We start from the raw sequence: 21,445 nt of genomic DNA on the forward strand, positions 1-21,445 counted from the left end.
ACATCAAAAATAGAAGTACGCATACGTACCTTAACAAACGCAATTATCTGGTCGATTTGTAAAATATGGTCCGGTTTGTAAGGACATTAGCATATATACATAATACGTTTATTGCCTGCTGCTCGCCAGTATGTAACAACTCAACTCTCAGGATGGATTTTATTGAAATTTATATTTGGAAAATTAGAAAGATTTGTTGAATATTCCAAATATCATTAAAATCGGACTAATAGAAATGCCACAATTATTATTTCTTATGTCCGTCCGTCTACACGTAATAACTCTTCCCAGTGGATGGATTTTAAGGAAATTTTATATTTCGCTCTGTAAGAACGATTTGTCGGTTTTTCCTATGTTTCATTAAAATCACACCAATTATTTATTTTGGAATATATATCATATCCTGTAGCTAAAGCACTGGATATTATGCTTGCTAACATGCGCAGAAACTAAATGTTCTCTGTTCTCGCATAAATAGTGCTATTTGCTTTAATTATGAACCTTTGCTAACACCTGAAATGAAATGCTCTGCGCACAGTATTGGGCTTATTTTGCAGAAATTGATTTTGTGCAAAAGCATTTTGCACAATTTTGTTGTGCAAAAGTGCCTTAGTGCATTTTTTAAGGAGCAGGACGTGCCGCAAGCCCCCACTAACCCCCTTCCCTCTAGAGTAAAGTTCGCAGCGAAGTTTAGTCTATGCGCGTGCCTAGCCCTATCAAATTTTCGTGTATCCCTCGTCGCGAAGGGCGGTTTGTCTGTAGTGAGGGGAAAACCGGAGTCAATCCCGGTGAAAAACCTCACGACCACGGTTTGAGACCGCCAAACTCAATGCCCCTGGGAAAATTCCCATAAGGGTAGCAGCTGGCATCGAACCTCGATCAGCTATTCAGCAAGCCGGCAACGTTGCCACAAGACTACCGTGGCCCCGTATGTTATTGCTTTAATTTCAGTATTTCACCTTACGTTTCTCACAAGCCACATAGGTAGTGTGACGTGGTTGCTAAACTTCCGTTACACCCCATTAAAAAAAAACTTTTCGACTAAGTTTTATTTTTTGGTTTGCGGAGCTTAGTAAAATGAATGAGGAGGAAATATTCTAACTGGTGAGTGAAGAGGCAACAGTAGACCAGATTTCAGACAGTGCAGAACGGTGAAATAAGTTCACTGGTTTGCAATTTTAATACTAAATCCTCTATGTTCGAAGCTTATTAGCTCTCTAAACTATTGGAATTTTAATATCAAAACACCTGTGACATTTCTCATGTTGTAAAATATGTTATTAAGTTATCATGTTATAAAATATGTTATTATCTTACATTGCTAAGTGCCTATTTATCCAACGATAAAAGGATGGTAATTCCTACTCGAAAATCTCTGAAACGCTTGTCTGAGTGAGGATTGATTATTTGAGAATAACTACGGTTCCTTTTTGACTGCATACGAGAAAATTTTGAACTTCGTGCATGCTGAAGGGATGGGAAAAACTGTTCAACTAATAAATAAAGTACTGCTGGTTGCTTTTAGTTCTTTGAAGAGTCAGTAATATTTTTTAGATATAAAAAATGAACCAATATCGTTCTTGCTGCTATGAATGTGCTTTCCTAGATCTTTTTTTTGATAACTTATTGTTTATAGGATTATAGAAGAGTATTGTACTACGTACAGCAAATTCTGCCATTTAAAAACATAACGGTGGTTGTTTTTAAATTGAAATTTCTTCCATTTATAGTTTGGCATACACAATGAGTAGGTCCCACTGAGGTATCGAAAGCATGCCACATATGGTTGTGGATTTCTACAGAGAGATGAATAGTCGGAAACAATTTTCTCATAACCTGTGGTATCAAAGAGCCCTCCCCAACATCACTGCACTGTTGATACCTGGTAGAATGAGTCCATGGACTCACTGCTGTTCTGGTCTTCCCATCAGCGTAAAACAACAAGAACAGTAATGTGTTCCTAAGCCCAGTATATATATATATATATATATATATATATATATATATATATATATATATTTTTTTTTTTTTTTTTTTGCTGTATTTCAGAACGAAATACCGCTTTGGTTACCACTATTATACTAGGTTGTTATTTGACTGACTGTAGCCTTTATGCTGACCTGAACAGTTTCTGAGACACTCATACTGGAGCATACAGTGCCAACTAGCATGCCACGTTAAAATCACTTAAATCTTTCTTCTTGCACACAACAAATCCATATATAACTGACCACCTTCTTTATATAGTATGGTACTAACATTTGATGCTGTTACATATCACGCGTACCTATCCTTTATTTATTATTCAGATCATTACTCGATGACATGACATGACATATTCATGTTAGGATCACAGTGGAGTGAACTATACTTGAAGATATTCTTGCTTTAAAAGAGTTTTCTGTAAATACAGTACATTTCAAATCTTAAAATTATAGAATGAAAACATTATATAACTGGTGTCGATTATCCTTTAACATTACATAGTATGCACCCTGTGTGGACAAAGTACTACTCTTATTCGTGAAAACAAGAATATTAAAACTAAATAGTTTCTAAATTCACTCGGTATTGCTGTATCGGCTTTAACCTTAAACATACAACCAGTGCATTACATATTTTTTTTTGATTGAGTTATACAATAAAGATATAAAAATGATGCACCTGTGGAATTCAGTTCACAATCATAACCAACATGGATGCTCCTGTAATCCATGTGAGTAATCACATCAAGGAATGAATATATCAGTGCTTAAATATCATTGGAAAAAACCGCATAAAGAGAGGTCTCTTGTCCACACAAAGTGCTGTCATATAATTTTATCATTAATATTGCACAATTCTCAGAGCTAGCGAAAAAGCAGCCATTTTATTAAAAAGAAAGAAGCGTTCAATAAGCAAAGCATTTGTGTGCTGAGAGTTAGGCATATGGCATCGAAATAGTTAACTATGATGTTTTCAATTGTTTTAGTTAAGTAGACGAACAATCACACTGCACATAAAATAGCAGCAGCGAGAGCGACATGCCAGAAAAACGAGCATGCATGAGAGGCTACCTGGAATTCCGGATTTGCCAGCAGGTCCTGGCCTTCCTGGCAAGCCATGACCGGGTAGGCCAGGAGGACCCCGTAGCCCACGAATTAGCTCCTCCATTTTTTCTGTAGAAAAAAGAATACATATTGAAATTACAGCTTTAATTTGGCAGAAGCTCTAGTCTAGGTCCACCAAAGACTCATAGGGAACACCCAGTCTGCATTATCTATAATATCATTTACAGAACAGTATCAGTAACTGTTCCGCATGTAACTTATAATTTGGAATGTTGACTAAAACAATTGCCCATAATTATCATAAAGGTTCTGGGAAAAACCTATGTGACCCCGAAGTAGAACGAATATCATTTGTTCCTTTCTTCTGAAAAGCTCAAAAGATATTTTCACATCCGTAATATGACTGATTATAATAGACTTAAGCATTTGTCAGTATAGTTGAACCTTAGAAGGATATCCCTCGTAAGTGGATACCCTACAATGCTTATAAATATTTCGTACAAAAAGTAGAAATCGTTCACAAAATATTACATTAGTCGGCAATACTGATACATTACTGAATGTTGTCTACCAAATTAATTCAAAGGTTCTCTGATACTGCTATTAATTTAATGACAACTGAAATAGAGACCGGAATGAGGAATCACTGTTATATACTATAGCCTCGATTTCATAATTGCAACTTGAGGCAAAGTAGGTACTTGTTTATCAAGACCTGGTTATTTTTATATTACCTGCCAATGTATACTAGCGAAATAAAGATAGTGGGGGGGGGGGGGAGATTCTTGATCATGTATAAAACTTTTGTATTTAAAAGTTACAGTCAGAGCCGTGCCGAGGGTGAAGCGAACGCGGCTCTAGCCTCAGGTTAAAAGCTGAAATGGGCGCCAAAAGAAAGCTTAAATACAGGCTGACCTCAATTAACGCGATTAATTCGTTCCGCGCAAAACGGAAACGCGTTATTCGAATATATTAAATTATAATTGGTCCTTGTCCGCAAAGAATTTTAAAAATACCTTTTAAATAAATTTTTAACTGTATGCCATGTAAAAGATAATGAAAATAATTATGGAATTAAATGTTTGTTGCAAAAAACAGCGGTTCCCAAACTGTGTGCCGCGGAATATTTTAAAATTTCGAGGGAAACACAGCGACATTTGTCGGACACCGCTGAAGGTAGCTAGGGGCGCCGTGAACCTAGAAAGTTTGGGAACCTCTGACATAAAATACACAATGAGTTAAGGAAATGTTTGAACTGTGTTGACTTTCTCTTTTCATCAATCAAATTTCCGATAGCCGACAACAATCTTCTCTGGGCCCTGGCGAAATAAATATCGCAGAGAACCCTCAAACAAAAGGTTTGAACTGCGATACGAAAGATTTCATCTAGTTCTTTTACCGTTATCTCCTTCGCGGTATTTGAAAAACGCGTTATGCGAGGCCTGGCTGTAATTGCCAACGTTGCCATCATTAACAGTAGGGCGCAATTTTTCATTCTTGCCTCAGATACTAAAATGGCTCGGCACAGCCCTCGTTCCATTATTAATTTGTCTTTGCGCAGATCATAATATCCACGTTAAAACCTAATCAAATTAAATCCCTGGCATTCTGCAATATGTTAAAACCTCATAGTAACTGCACTATGTATCCAACTCCCGACCTTCGGCTCACAGGGTTCTTCAGTCACCTTAAAATCTGTGTGAACGGTGTTTTGTGTCCAACCAGTCACTTATTGTTCTTGAGAGAATACTTTGTTCGATTAGTTTTACAGCAACAATGGAACCGAATATGAAGGTACATAAAACCACAGATGAACAATTCTAGGAGAATCCCCCCCCACACACACACACTGGGGAGAGGAGTAGCCCAACTAAAAAAGACAAGGGGTACTATTCATCTCTTGAAGTTACTCAATATGAACTTTCTTTGAATTTAATACAGATTAAAACTGGGAAATTGCAGACCGATTTGGATAAAACGACCACTCTTCATATATAAGTAAACAACTGAAATCGTAGTTTACGGTAACACATCATGTGGTTTATATTTGACATTTCTGTAAAATATAAACTCGGACCTGAATCTTTTTTTTTTTTTTTATGAAAACCCCAAACACGAAAGGTATCAAAACCTATAGTACTTAGTACCGTGCATGGGTTGAAGGAGAAGTATGGGGGGGAGGGGGATGCCGGAAACTTTGCTCTAGAGACTAAACATGGGTTTCACCACTTCAAGCCTCCAATAAGCAAAGTGGTGGTATTTCACCGGTTGATGAAAGTCATCTACCACCAGGAGAGCAGAATATTTTATGATATAATAGGACAGCTACCTTACTGTTAATCAGGATAAATTGCACTTGATATGGATCAGTACCTTAATTCATTGGCGTGTATAGCATATCACGCCACCGATGGATAAATGGGACAATTACAGCCATGAATAACAGACCAGAGAGGATCCCCACCTTGTGGAACACTCATTTATTGTTTGGTTGCTAAGCTTGAGGACAGTGGTCCTATCACGGAGGAGCATATCTGAATATTACCCTACACTGTATTATATCTCGAAAGGCCGCCGTAGCCTAGTGGTCAGGTGCGTGGGTGCATAAGTACACGTGCCTTGAGTGACCGGGGTTCAGCCCGTGACTGCTGAATACGGTGCTGTTTCTTGTATTCAATCTATCTTGCGAACTCCTCTGACCGTTTGGTCGTCCCGGAGATAAAGAGAAAATTTATTTTTATTTAAATGGCATATTGATATTTCTAAATAAAATAAGGACTTTCTGCCCAAAATTATTTAAGCTAATCAACAAAATGATTTATTGTAAGTCCCATGCGATCACCGAACAAGTTATATTGAACTTGTACCTTTATCCAATTTTAATACAATGTTGATATTTAAATTTCATAGCAATATGTGTCTTATGTTAAAGTTACAGATGAGACTGAAGAGTTTAATTAATAAGAACCATTACTTTCCAGTAGTTATTAAGTGATATTTGTCGGTCTACTATGAGTAAATCCACCCCCCCCCCCCATAGCTCAGAAGATTAAGAAGCTTTTTAAGTTCCTTCATACATTAATGAAATCGCTTCTAGGTGTCCTGTACATCGTAAATAAAAAAAACTATCCGAACCTTTAATGAAGTAAAACAGAATAGATGACATGAATTACGAGCTAATTAAAGAGATAGCTGCATGCTACAAAGTTTTCTGTAGAGAAGCACAATAGAAAAGGTTCTTCATCCGCAGAGAGGTTAAACACCAATCACTTAAATAAGATCTTACAACATGTGGGAAGCGGTTGAAGCACGGTTGCTTTAAGAAGAATAAACCTCCTTCGGGGGGGGGGGTGCTTTGTGGATGGCGAACTTAGAAATCATAAACTTGAGCGAGATTATTTTTTGCTTCTACAAGGAGGCAATCTTTTAATGTCTAAACATTTTGAATGCATTGTTGAAACATTTTATGACTGTAGTACTGTATAATGTCTAAAGACTTAACGAATAAATTACGACTTAACGGTCAATTTGATTTCTGAGCGATGAGTACTGCTGTTCTAGAAAGGGCAGTTTTGTTGAAGTGAAACTTCTTTAGGCGCGCTCCAGGCAGTTTTCAGATGGGAGTACTTACGTTCGTGGAGTGGAAAAGAAACGCAACGAAAATGCGACCATTGCCATAAGTAACCGTATTACACACACACTCTGAACAGCCAATTATCATACTAGATTAAATGCCCCAGTTTTCATGCAATTACCGAAGTTAGGCCCGGTTAGTAATTGGGAGGGTAACCATCTTGGAATACCCTTATGTAATTGACTTCTTCTTACTTGTGGAAAATATTCTTCCGATTTTCACGTATCATTTAATTTTGTTAATTGGTAAGGTGATAAAAGCGTAAATCTTTACTTTTATAGCCTGTGGATAATATTCCTTCTAGTTTCGCCGTTAATAGAATTAAGATTCAATTCCTTTTCGTGATCATAATGACCGGCGCTTACTACATATCGTATAGTGAACGGTATTTTGCTACGGAGTGTCCACTGTAGTAAGTGTTGTGTACGTGCGCTATAGGCCTTACAACATCCATGGATTGACAAAAAAATCGCCAAGAAAATGCGACATGAAAATATTCACCCCCCCCCCATTGTATCCTCCGTACCAGGCACGAGCGACGCATGACCCAATCAGTATCCCTACTGATTTCGTCATTCTCCACCGTATTTAATAAAAAAATTATAATTCAACATGTCGAAGACTAATAATGAGCATTGTAAGGCATATAGAGCACCTATGCGTGCAATGCAACCACCTCCATTGAGTAAAAAGGAGAGATCTAAGCTATTTCGACAGCGTTAACATCTTCAGAGCCTTACATCTCTCCAAAAATATTAGAAGTGAATTTGAAAGAAGGAGTCATGGAAGTTGATACTACAAATGAAAAGGATGAAGGGTCCTCGAAGCCCAGTCGTAAACGAAAAGCGAAGAAGCCAAAACCGACTGCCAGAAATACTCCAAATCGTTCAACACGTAGCGGGCGTAATACACAGCAGGAGCAGCAACGGGATTTTAAGAAACACAGAAGCATCCACGCATAGTTTAAACGTACATTCTTGGATAATGATTTCGGTTTAGTCTGTTCCGTGTGCGATCGGCTTTGGTTCAACAACGATGTGAAGATTGTAGCAGCTCGCGATCACGCTCTTCTTCAAACAGCATTTCCAAATGAGGATTTAAGTAAAATGTCTGCCTGTAACAGCTGTCGTGGCTCCCTCAAGAACAAAGTGATTCCGGCTCTATCGAAGTCAAATGGTTTTTAATTAGGCCTGACGTAGCCGAGTGGTCAGGAGCGAGAGTGCATAGCACGCGTTCTTTGAGTGGACCGGGGTTCAAGCCCGTGACTACTAAATACGATAAATATATTTGTATGGACGATTTGTTGTAAACTCTACTGACTTGGTTGTCGTGCCGGAGTATAAACAGGAAATTTATTTATTATTATCATCCGATGCCACAGCACTTGTCGAAACTAGATTTGGTAACGGAGCATCTCATATCTCTGAGACTACCATTCATGCATATTTGTCGCCAGCGGCATTCATACGGGATCCTTGGTCAAGTGATAAATGTCCGCCTAAGTTCTGCTATGCGTGCTCGGCGCACACAATTTTTTTTTTTTTTTTGTACTTTGCCGTTTACATATTTTTTAAAGATATCCTTTAAATCAGGGGTGGGCAACAGCCGGCCCGCGACGATGTTGAATCCGGCCCCCTCGGTAAATGCATAAATATAGAAAATCCATACCTGACTACACTCGCCGTAAACGTTCGGCTTAATTCGGTTCAATCGGGAATCGCGGCCAGTACAACAGTAACCAAGTGATTCTACGCAGCGTCAAAGAGTTATTTCCTAATTATTATTGTAGCATCGATCGAACGAAGTTCCTTTGGGTTTGACTTCTTATTGAAAAAAATAATATTGGTGAGAGATATTTTATGTCTTTTCTAATTATTACAATTTTTAATTTAATATAATTTATAGCCCATAAAATGAGCCAATTAAAAAAAAAAGAAAAATTGATGCCGAATGCCGCATTTTCAATGATAATTGGACATTCAGATATTTTTTTAAAAATACATTAATAATTTGGTAATTCAAGTAATATAACATTTTTTAGGTTCTGATTTTTTTTTATTAAATCGTTCAATCTATTCCGGCCCGCATCATGATACGAAAATTTCATTCGGCCCGCTGACGAAAAAAGTTGCCCACCTCTGCTTTAAATGAATTTAATTCATTAGTTAACGTAAACTCTAACAGACAAACTTTTTTTTCAGCGAAACAATTGTTGGTCTCCCTTAGGATTAAAGCCCAAAACAATTGGTTTACAATGGTGCTAGAATCGCTTCCAGTGAATCAAAAATATGCGATTTGTAAATATCGCGTTCTGGTCATCGTGGAATGATAAAATGCCGTAGATTTGAAACTAGATTAATTTCACTAAAACATTAGGCTTTTTTTTATTTTGTTATTGGCAGTAAATCCAAACAAAAAAAAAGAAGTTCCATTTAGTGTAAGATCGTGCCTTTAGTGTAAGATAATGACTACAGTCGAGTTCAACTAGCTTTAACACAAGCTCCTGCCCTATTCCTGTGCAAGAATATTGCAAAATATAATTTTGACATCACCGTTCTTCTTAAAAGCGGAATTCAACAAAAAAATAAAAATATTGAAGTTCGTATTCTACTCGGAACAACAATTCAGTCATGAGGGAGAGACGTTATGTATGAAATGTTTATTGGTCTCGAGTTCCAGGCAGCCTCATGAACTGCGATGCTCTTTTTTGCTTAAAGCTTTAACATCCTACTGGTAATGAAACAGTATGCCTTTTCAAAGTTAATCTCCCGTTATTAATAAAAGAGATTATGATAAATTATTAAAATAATTAAGTTATGGATGGGCGATTACTTAGTGAAGCTTTCTTTCAACTCACTAAATTAAACTTAGTGCCGGATGCTCAAGCCTCAGCATCGACATCATGCAATGCATGGTTCTAATACCTGGGACTCCCTGAGGTCCCGGTGGACCAAGACGACCTGACTTCCCCCTCCCGGGTGGTCCTGGTGGACCTCGAAGTTTGGTAGAGAGCTCTGCTAATTGTTCTATGAAAAATTAGAATGGTAATATAAATACAAATACCTAAAATAATTTATTATTATAGGACAACAATTATACAGCGGAAATGATATGAAAGCAAAACCTTAGATTCCGCATTAATTCTCAGTACTTTAAATATTGCCATACTTCATGGAATGCAATAATAGTAAGAAAGTAGTAGAGATACTTACCTCTGGTGGATGAAGAGAGCCTTTTTCCCCTTCAATAATCATGCATACATATGAATATTTTACTCTGCTATCAAGACATCCCCCTCTTTCATGGTTGGCTGATTCGTTTGGCAGTTACTTTTGGGGCACCAGCCTGCCAGTTCATATGGTACTAGAGATGACTCACGGGGAAAAATCCTTCTTGTTCCGTCGGAGCCCAGCTATTCCCCCCCCCCCATTCAAGACATTTAGGAATTCTTTCATTCTCCGGCGAGATTCAAGCCCTAATCTCTCCAAATGCATGACAAGCGGCGACTTAACTACTATCATCATCATCAACAGGGAGGACAATTTTTGTAAGTCTCGGAAAAGTTTATTTTCTACTAAATTTCCTGACTATATATTAGACGAAGTGAGGCTAAAAAGTTCTGAGAATATTAATTATTTTCTTTTATGCACTTCAAAGTGGTTCCCCTAAAGCCATTCACTTCTGCCACTAGTGGAAGCATTTCTGCAACTCGCTTACTGATCTCAATGTACGCTGCTGGACTCCTCGAAAGGTCCAAAATATAGCACGATGGTTTTATACTCACGTATCAAAGATTATCAATTCTCAAGAATAAAAAGAAGTCAGACGGAATCCAATTGGGAAGAGAATTATGTTCCACCTGAAGGTACCGTTTTTTTCTTCAGAAATTATCTCAACACCACGCTGGTTCACAGGGCGGTATCTATGAAGTAATTTCTGATCGAAAAAAAAAAAAAAAGGACTTCCAGATGGAACATCTTCCAATTTGACTTCATCCGATTACGTGTAACTGACAGCGGAGTTGACATTGGTTCGCTGGGACCGCTCTAATTAATAAATAAAAAACCTCTGCACCCAAGTATCAAAATTTTATTCAGAGGCACACATTTTGTACCTTCCGCTGAAGTCAATTTGTCGAAGTTACTAAAATCAATATTTTTTTTTGTTCGAAAGTTTCAAAATTGCTTCCATCTGTGACAGAAAAAAATGGCTGCATGTAAAAGTAAAAAAAGTAAAGTGCAGCCATTATCAACCCACTGCAGGGTGGAAGCCTCCTCAACAATTCATGCTGAGGGAAATGGACCATAATCTGCCACGCTGGTCCAGTGCGGGTTGGCAGATCGACCGTATTCAGCAGTCAGGGGCTTGAACGCCGGTCTCCTCAAAGAGCGTGTGCTACTGCACTCCCGCCCACTCGGCTACGGAGGCCAATTGTAGAGCTTTCCAAGGGAACTCTTTTGAACAGCATAAAAATAATTCACAAGCTAAATTTTAACTTACTTATAAAGCATACCAAAAAAGGAGGGCAGAGCCTCAGCTGTAAGTAAAATAAACTAAGTTTTCAACTGAGAATCAATTTCATAGCGTACACTTAAAGTGCCTCGATCTTCTATTGTAGAAGCGCGTCACCACTATTCACTTTAAATAAAAACGTGTGTACTCTGTTCTGTCTGTCCGTCTGCATGTAATAACTCTTCCCAGTGGATGGATTTTAAGAAAGATTTGTCGACCCTTCCTATGTTTCATTAAATTCCAGCAATTATTATTTTTTGGAATAAATATCACATGGGTTATCTATATGCTGAAGCACTGGAAATTATGCTTGCTGACATGCGCAGAAACGAAATTAATTTTTTCGTTTCTGCGCATGTGCTTTTTTTTTTTTTTTTTTTTTAACTCTGTAAATTATTAATGTTTACTAACGTGCCTGAAATGAAATGCTCTGCGCATATTAACATTTTTTTTTTTTTTTTTTTATCGTAATGAACATATTTTGCAGCAGGTGCAAACCCCAGCAATTGATTGTTGCTGAACGGCATCATTATTCGCATTTAGCTGCAGCTGAAATCCACTACCTTAGAGCATGCAATGCATTTTTTTTAAGGAGCAGAACATGTCTGTTAAACAGAGTGCCCGCAAACCACCTTATGATGGTGGCGCGGGTGCCCCACTAACCCCCTTCCCTCAAGAGTAAAGTTCGCAGCGAAAACGCTGCGAAGTTTAGTCTACGCGCGTCCCTAGCCTTATCAAATTTTCGTGTACCCCTCGTCGCGAAGGGCGGTTTGTCTGTTGTGAGGGGAAAACCGGAGTCAATCCCGGTGAAAAACCTCACGACCACGGTTTGAGACCGCCAAACTCAATACTGAATGCCCCTGGGAAAATTCCCATAAGGGTAGCGGCTGGAATCGAACCTCGATCAGCTATTCAGCAAGCCGGCAACGTTGCCTCAAGGCTACCGTGGTCCCGTAAGCTATCGCTTTAATTTCAATATTTCAAATTACGTTTCTCACCAGCCACGTGGGTAGTGTGACGTGTTGCTAAACTTCCGTTGTATTTCATTTTTAGGTGCTGCTATAGCTGTTTTTAAATCAATAGAGAAGTATATCACTATCAGGTCTGGAAAATAGCGTACGTTTTAAATAAATAACGATATACCTCACGATTGGAGCAGTGCCTCCACAATGTTAAATTGATGAACTCAGTAGCAAACTTAGTTTACTCAATACTGTGCCTGTTTTGTACTAAATAAATTTATATTTATTCTTCATTCACAACTTATATTTGTACAACAAGAACAGGAATAGTATTGTAATATAAGCCTTACATGGGGCCAGAAGTTAACAATGTAAGGTATATAAATAATAATAATATAATATAAGCAAAAGTTAAGAATTATACAATACAAAAATATTTCAGAGGGTCAGCTGCATAAAGTTCAACCTTTCCTGTATTAAAGTAGGAGCAGACTTCCACGACGATAATGCGCCGGATGACACGGTTGATTAATCGCCTTGGAAGATCCCATTGGTCCATACGCATCAGGGGTGCAAGTTCTTGAGAGCAAAAGATGCCCCCTATTAAGCAACCACGGCCACCTGGATAATGGGAATCATGCAATGCACGATAGGTCCATGGACTGGTGTTGCACCAGGTATTTGGACTCATCCGACCACACACACGTTTCCAATCCAACCAGCGTGTTGTTGATACCACAGCATTCGCCGTCGACAATGATCAGGTCAAGAGAGGGTGTCGCTTGGGTTGTCTGCTCTGGAACCCCCGTACGACTGATTGTGCAGCACATCGTCATTTGGGATATTGTTCTTGCATTCCCCATATTCTGTTGCGATGTCAAACTATTGCGCAATAACCTGCCGTTGAGCCCATTCAATGCGCTGCACCCTTCCCTCACGAACATCTATACATCAGTCCCTCAATCCTTTACAGTTCTGTCGGAGTGAGGTGGTTTGACCCGTTCCACACTATTCTTTATACACCTTAACTACAACGGGCCATGAGCAACTGACGAGACATGCATTTACGATATGGAAACACCCAATACGTGCGCTTCCACAATCAGGTCCCTTTTGAAACTCAATGGTATTTTTACTACGTCTCATAATTGCTACTTTATTACTTCGGCCTGCACTCCGAGATGCAAATTACCATCGCGCTATCGTATTAAGCTGTTTGGCCTTTTATACCGGGAGCTATGCTGCATAGTCCATTACGGATGGGGTGGTCATAATTCAGTGATCACTGAGTGTATATATATATATATATATACACACACACACACACACGATGTTTCAAAAGTGAACTGTACAGACAAATATGCAAAAAAAGCCTAGTAAATGTGGATCCTTAAGTGAATCGTTTTCGAGATATTGCACATTTCTAGTTGGGATCCACCATTGATAAGGTGAACTGTACAGAGTTGGAATCCACCACTGACTTGTTTGTTTAGGCTCATTCTCTCCCCTATCTCAATGCTCTGAGACGTAGCAGGCATACTAGTACTTGTCAAAGGATAGTCAACATGGAAAGAGGTTACAGCAACGAAGAATATGGACATGCACTTCATGTATGATAAAGCCAACGGCAGTGCACTCGAGGCTGCACGTTTGTACCAGGAAGCATTTCCTCATCGAAGGCAGCACAACAGGTGCACATAAACGCCTTAGAGAATATGGGCGCTTCGCACATGGATACGGCGCCTCCGTAGCCAGGTGGGAAGGAGCAGCAGTGCATAGCACACGCTTCTTGATTAGACCGGGGTTCGAGCCCGTCACCACCAAATATGGAGGATGCGGAAAGGTCAGGGAATGACCACCGCATATCCCGGAGCAATATGGCCTTAGATGCTAATGCTCCTAAAAACCAAACAAACAACAACAACAACAGCAGCACATGGATACGAGCAGGTAGGCCCAGAAGAATAACACCTGATGTTGAGGAAAGGGTGTTAGAAAGAAAATGTGCATTATCTCGAAAACGGTTCATTTGGGACCCGATGTTCACTGGGACTTTTTTGCTTATTTTAGTTTGTACTTTTCACCATCATTTTTGAAACACCCTGTATATAATCATTTATTGTACAGCCAAACAATCACTCAAATCATAAAATAGGTGAATGTGGGTTTAAGAAAAAAAATAAAGCAATAGTGTGACAAGCTCAATGAAACTAAGAGGTCCGCAAAACTAAAAATCTCATGAGTGAATTTAAAATATTAAATATGAGATTAGTGCACTAAGAAAAACGGATAGCTTTGTCCATCATTAAAGAATATAAAAATACACTAACAGCGACTGCTTATGTATATTTATCTTTCTGGTTATTTTTTATAGCTTTTAGTCAGGTATACTTTAAATTGATTTTCATTGTAAAGCATACTTTTTAATTGAGCCGAATGTACTTGTTTTTTATTGGATTGTGTATAACTAGTATGCCTCATCCAGCTTACCGATGGAGCTGTTTAAAAGAATGTGCATGTGACTGCACGATGAAAAGTGACAATGAATATATTTTCTTATAATAGGCTAAGCAATTACATAACTACCAAGTCACATAAAAGTGAACAAAACGTGTAGTTGCAGTAAGGCAAAATAAAATAAAAGTACATTTAAAAAGCCGAACAAGATAATGAACTGATATACTAAGTTCACTGAATGCATACTAAGAAAGTGGGAGATAGTAAAAACGTCTCGGCCGTGGATGTATAGATAGGGTGTATCATAACATGTGGGACCCACTTCAGGGATGGATTTAGGACATAAAAAAAGTTCATGTAAACATAGGTCTGATTTCGCCTTGTTTCTGAGTTACAGCAACTATCTGCTTACGTTTACAGGAAATGCTGAAAATGACCAGACCACCGTGCGCCTAAATACATGCCTGCAAACGCATCATCGTAGACCTCCTGTTGTTCTGGTGCTGATGGGCCTACTACCATCTGAAACACGTTTTCTAAATGAACCAGTTTGCGCAAGGCGTTTGTGTATTCCCTGAAAGATTTCATTTGGCACATGACGAGTAGGGGTGTGTTCTGCTAACAGACGTCTTGCTTCGGCTGCACTGCATCTAACAAGTCCATACAGTTGCAGATCTGCCCTCTATTGATCTGAATAAGCCTCCATTATCAAAGCAAATGCACAATATCGAAATGTTAATAACAAGCTCAAATGGAGTAAGCTAGGAGAACAAAGTGAAATCACTCAAAGAACACTATGGGATCTTTACATAACTATCAGCAAAGGCGTGTATGAGGTATCGAACACTGTTTGTAAACAGTTGAATTGAGCCAGCTATGCTAACTTGGAAACTATGCGAAATTAGACCTATGTTTACACGAACTTTTTTTTAGGTCCTAAATCCATCCAGCTTCGGCTGCACTGCATCTAGCAAGTCCATACAGATGCATATCTGCCATCTATCGATTTAAATTTACCTCTTACTCTGTCTTCTACAATACTGAAACCAAAGAAGATCTCTTGAGGAGCTGCAACTTGCTGTTGCCAAACTTCAAAACAGGAAATGTCCAGGCGCTGACCTCCTTGAGCCTTAGATTATCAGGAAGGTGGCTGAAATCTTACTGATCTCCTCCAACTCTTTAATCACTGTTTATCTGAAGGAGTCTTCCCCAAAGATTGGAAATTAGCAAATATTCGTCTAATACTTAAAAATCATACCAAGCTCTTATTCTCCATCCTTAGTAAACTTTTGGAAAGGCTACTATTGTTCCATATACAGGTATTACTGTAACGCAAACTTTCACCCTACTAACCAATATGGCTTTCGTCCAGGACACTCGATAGCTCATAACCAAAGCACAAAATTCCATCTCTAAGTATTATCTGGTTACTGCAGTAGACTTCGCCAGGGAATTTGACTCACTTTGGAGTCCGTGACCATCTCAGGGCAGTGGAGGTCCCAGACAACCTCTTCCAATGCATCAGAATCTACCTGGAAAACAACCATCAAGCATAGTGAGCCCCCTACTCCAAGACCATCTGGAAGATCTACAGGGGATGTCCATAGGGTTCGGTCCTCAGCCCAACGCTCTGGAACATGATTCTAGATGAGTTCCTCAGCCAGTAAGGGACGGATTTACATATAAGCTAAACAAGCTACAGCTTAGGGCCTCATATTACAAGGGGCCTCGGTCCATCTTAAAATATCCTTTTTTTTAATATTTTCACAGATGAACTGCAAGAGAGAAAAGTCTAATATATGTTATAGCTTGAGGTCAAAAGAATTTAAATCCAGCCCTACCTCCAGGATTGGGCTTCTTTTCTCAACTTGACCATCTCAGCGATTAAGACTTGCAGCATCTTTCTTAAAGGACACCAGCCAGCCAGCCAGAACCCCACAAATCAAAATCGATAGAACTATGATCAAGTTCCAAACTCAGCTTAAACATCTAGAGTCATCCTCGATTCACAATTATCCTTCCTACCCCATCTAAATTGTATCCAACAGAAAATCATCAGGAACTATATTGCCCTTGTTGCCAGAATCACTCGCTGGGACTGTGGTATAAAACGATGCGCCCATGCGCTTCTCCTTCCAGCGATAACATATACCGCTGGGTTGGGTACCACAGAGCTACCATAGCCAACAATCAAAAGAAACTCTTCACAATTCAAGGAGCTATCCTACTGATCATCACCACAACCTGCATGGTGAGCACCCCAGCTCTCCATATCCTAGCTGGGGGTTCTCTCACTGGATCTAGACATCAGATGTGGTATCCTACCATCTTTCCAAAGGAACCCCCACGACCATTACGGGATTTACAACACAGCCTATCAACAATCACAAGGCTGAAAAACGACGCCTCCTTGCTCACCTGCTGCAGGTCTGGCAAAACAGATGGATCCACCATCAAATGTCTTAATAACAAGCAAATTTCAACCCAACTTCACCTCCCGAACAGCTCTGACCTGGATCTCCTCAGGCTTTCATGCCACAGTTCCATTCAAGAAAAGCTAACCTCATTAGGCATAACAGATGATCCACTGTGATCTTGACGAGACATGGGAACATATGATGCATGTTTGCCCAGAATATGAGGATCTTCAATCCATACTCTCAATCTGCCCAAAATTAGGAAGATAACCTAACTGAAGACAAAAATAACTACAAATACTTCTCTGCCTTCGCGCAGGAACTCTTCAAAAGGCGAGGACCATTGCCAACCAATAACGATCACAATTTATCAAGACTAGAACCTCACTGATTATGACTTTCCACGGACACTCCGCCATAGGACACCTCTTGCCAGTTCTCATCTATAAGAAGTAACTTCAACTTCATAGCAGAAGGAACTCAGTTTAATTCATACCATAACAAGACAATCTCTCGCCGTTCTATATACTTTTTGACCTGGAGGTCTCTACTTTGTACAGATCATAGGATACGGCGTTCAAACTAAGCTCCCTTGCTAAGTATCTGTCAACCCCCCCTTACTTCGCCTGATCGTACCAGTACCATTGCTCTTCTGAGGGATGCCTTCGATTACATCCTCAGCAATCTGAATTACTCCACCTCTCTTCTCATGCTTCATCCCACACTCTGACTCCACCTCTCTTCTCATGCTTCATCCCACACTCTGACTTAATTTTTTTTTTTTAAGTTGTGTTACTGAAAGCTCAGGCAATTAGGCGACAGGAACTGCCAGAGAACTTTTGGCAGCCTAGCTTACCTCCTAGCAGTGTGTACGGGCAACGTGGAGTCACATTACGGGCCCTGCGGCCAAATGCCAGAACCCAACATAATACTTCTCATAAACCAGACAAAACTTTTGTCTGGCTTTTACACAGTAATGTATACTTCACAAGGGAACTTACGGTGGAGTTGTGGGGAACAACCGATGGCGCCCCCTCCCCAAACGCTATATCACGGAGGAGGGGTTCATAGGAAAGTCGCTAATAGGTGGAGGTGATGTTCCCATAACCTGACAATTATGGATTTTCACGCCGCCACTTAACCAGAAATGAGCCTCATCAGTACATACGTCACATGTCATCCCCCCACCATCCTAGCCATAAACCGTAGAGCAAAGTCGGTACGTTGAGGGTCACACGAAGTTAACTGGTGCAACACACATGGATCTCGTGTGGAAACTTACAGGCGGGATCGAAGAATTTTGTGGATAACATGTACACAAAATGCTTGGATCGATTTTTGGAACTTTGTGTGCGCCTCTGTGCCCGGCCCTGGCATCATGTTTCGATCTAGATAAAACTAAATTTGCAAAAATAAGACAGAAGAAATCTTTAAATAAATAAAAATAAACAGCAATATACAAATGGAATGAAGCTAAACTCAATAAAAAAGAATAAATTTTCATGTAATAAATTTGGAAATATAAATAATAATAACACTAGCTAACAAAAAAATAATTTTTTCATACCTCCACAATGAAAATATGTGATTCTGGAGGAAATAAACTCCTGATTCTGAAAATCACCATAAAAAGTCTCTATCACGGCTACATCAAAAGATGTACCAACGTTTAAAGTTAAAATAAAGGGATATATATATATATATAATTCAAGTTTGTAAAAAAATTACGTTCTCTATGACTTATTTAACTTCGGGAAAAAAAATATCGTAAATCATTGCGAAATAGTTATATTTCAATGATATATAACCAGCATACCTGTAATTGTTCTTAAAGTTTGCTAATAAGGGATTTTCACGTGTACTCCTGATTAATCTTCCATCATTACAGGATCCCAGCGACTACCTTGGTACCGCTTTTCCATCGTGGAAATATCTTGATGAAACCGCTCCTCTTGTTCATCACTCACATCTCCCAGATTTTTTGGGGAAAATTCGAGATGGGAAGAAAATGAATTTTCAACGACATTCAACAGCCCATGTTTTTGTAGCACAGTAAATTAGACACCAACATTTCATAGTTTTCTTCTTTCCTATTACCCAAAAAGACCATGTACTATCGCCTTAACTGATCGCCAAGCTGCTAATTTAACCTTCTTTAACTGGGTTTCAAACATCTTCTTTCAGGAATTTCCTAATTTGGGGTCCTACGAAAATTCATTCCTTAAATTTAGCATGTTAAATTAGGAAACACACCTCTCAAGTATGCAAATCTGTTACCATTTTTCTTTATTTAGTCCTTTCACGAAATTTTTCATCAATCCAAGTTTGATTGATGTGCAGGGATAGAAAAGCCTTGTTTGTTTGCACTAAAGGAATATATTTTACATTACATTGTCCTGGTATGAAACTCGTCCCGCTTGTCCCAATGTTGCACAATGTTTTTCTGTCATACGGCTCTATCTCAAACACAAAAAACAACAATATTTTGCGAAATCCCCTGCAAACCAATAACCTTAAGATCACTGTATATGTTCCAACCATAATCCTGGTATTTTATAGCATGTAGAACCTTACACATGCTTTCATGACTTTCCTTAAGTCCAACTGAATGAAACACACGAACTGATGGAAATTCGTTGCATCTGAATTTAAGCAAAACTGCTTTTAAACTTAATTTTGAGGTAGCTATGAATAAAGGCCATTCATCCGACTTATGCACAACACCTAGTTCTTTTAGAAGTCCAATAATGTCTTTGCAAAAACACATACTGTCCTCCGTAGCAAAATATTTCGAAAACTTTTCATGTCTTTTTTTTGAAACACTGAAATCTTTGTTCCTGTTGCGAGTATATTCCACTGCTGTCCTGGAATCTAACAGTCGTTTGTTCTTTAGGCAAATTTAAGTCTTGAATCAAATCATCTTGTTTGATTAAATGTACCTCACTACCTGAACTTACTAGCTGATAGTCGACATCTTGTAAAGTGGTAGGAGGGCTGTACCCTCCTACTCTCGAGAGACTGTTTATGTTTGGAGGATAGATTTACAATCCTGAGACCATGTCACGATCAGTTAATACCTGGAAAACCTTGGCACAGCCTACAAAAATCCTCCTCACCAAAAACGCCAAATGTGGTCTCTTCAAATTGTTGCATCGGAATTTGAATCTAAGAACCATAGGTAGAAATCGGATCACAAGAAAACCGAGGCCAGAATCGATTGCTAAAATTAAGAGAATTAGCTTATATCTCTTAAAATAAATCAGTATGTCATACATTACTGGCTAGATTGTGCAAAGCTGGCATATTTTAGTAAAACTTTACTCCCTCTGTATTTAATAACTGTGACCTGATGTAAAACTATCATGGTGATTTTCGAAATCTAAGCATAAAAACTGGTTAAAAACAGCATTTAAGTTCTTGGAGGTAAAAAAATCGTGTTGGTTGATGTAATGAAACAACAACAAAAATAATAGTTCGCAATAACAGAATATTAAATAAAATACACAGGATAATCGGCATATACAATAAAATACGGTCGGGTAAGTGCACCCAAAAAATTTAAAGGTTGAAATACAGAGAAGGTCCAGAACTTCGAAAAATAAATCAAAATAAATTATTAATTTTTTTATACCGAAGGATGTTATACCAGCAATACAGTGCATTACTCGTTCTTAGATACATTTAGAAATTTTTAAAAGGTGTACAAAGGTCACTTTTGCCCCGCATGTTTAGGATAAGTACACTCTAGGCTTCTTTATTTTACCTGGAATGATAAATTAACACGTTTGGGCAAATGCAACGTTTCATATTGTTTAATTCTGTTACAGGATAAAAAATATCAAAATGCAAGTATATTGGGAGAGGTTAAACCTAAGGTTAAAAATAAGTTAAGATAAAATAGTTTAAAATAATAATTTCATCGTTAACCCCAGGGGCTCACATCTAGTGAGTATGGGCTTGGCACACCCAGGGTCCTGAGCTGGATATCATCATTCTTCTCTTTCTTGGTGATTTCTACTCTCTCTCTCTCTCTCTCTCTCTCTCTCTCTCTCTCTCTCTCAGGGTAACTCAGAAATTTTAAAGATTACTGAACCCTACAGAAACTAGAGTTTAAAAAAAAAAATGATAAATTCAGCGAATAATGCTAAATCTCTATTAGACAGAAAATTAAAGATCTCATTTAGTATATCTACATTATCAATGCCCGATTTCCAAAGAAAAAAATAATGCACTGTTGCACATGCACTTCTCCCACGTAATCTTATATAATTATGAATTAACAGAGTTAAGTTGATAAAGTACTTGGTAATCTCTTAAAATGAATTAAGGAGAAAGTTAAATCAAATCATTACAATATTCATTATCTGCATATTGTATGTTATATTACTATTACAGAGTGAAGTATTTGCGTAT

General features: G+C 38.6%; 1 protein-coding gene across 1 annotated transcript in view; it reads right to left on the minus strand.

Annotated features, from left to right (window-relative positions):
• LOC150085454 (uncharacterized) overlaps nucleotides 1-21,445 on the minus strand; it is an 860,907-nt gene that overhangs the window by 18,432 nt on the left and 821,030 nt on the right. Inside the window, exon 41 of the mRNA XM_090374571.1 lies at nucleotides 9,609-9,710. Coding sequence (XP_090230697.1) covers nucleotides 9,609-9,710 — 102 coding nt within the window. The remainder of the gene's footprint in view (nucleotides 1-9,608; nucleotides 9,711-21,445) is intronic.

Source organism: Mastigoproctus giganteus, chromosome 5 (assembly GCF_048544385.1).
Source record: "Mastigoproctus giganteus isolate SK-2022 chromosome 5, ASM4854438v1, whole genome shotgun sequence".
Lineage (NCBI taxonomy): Eukaryota > Metazoa > Arthropoda > Arachnida > Uropygi > Thelyphonidae > Mastigoproctus > Mastigoproctus giganteus.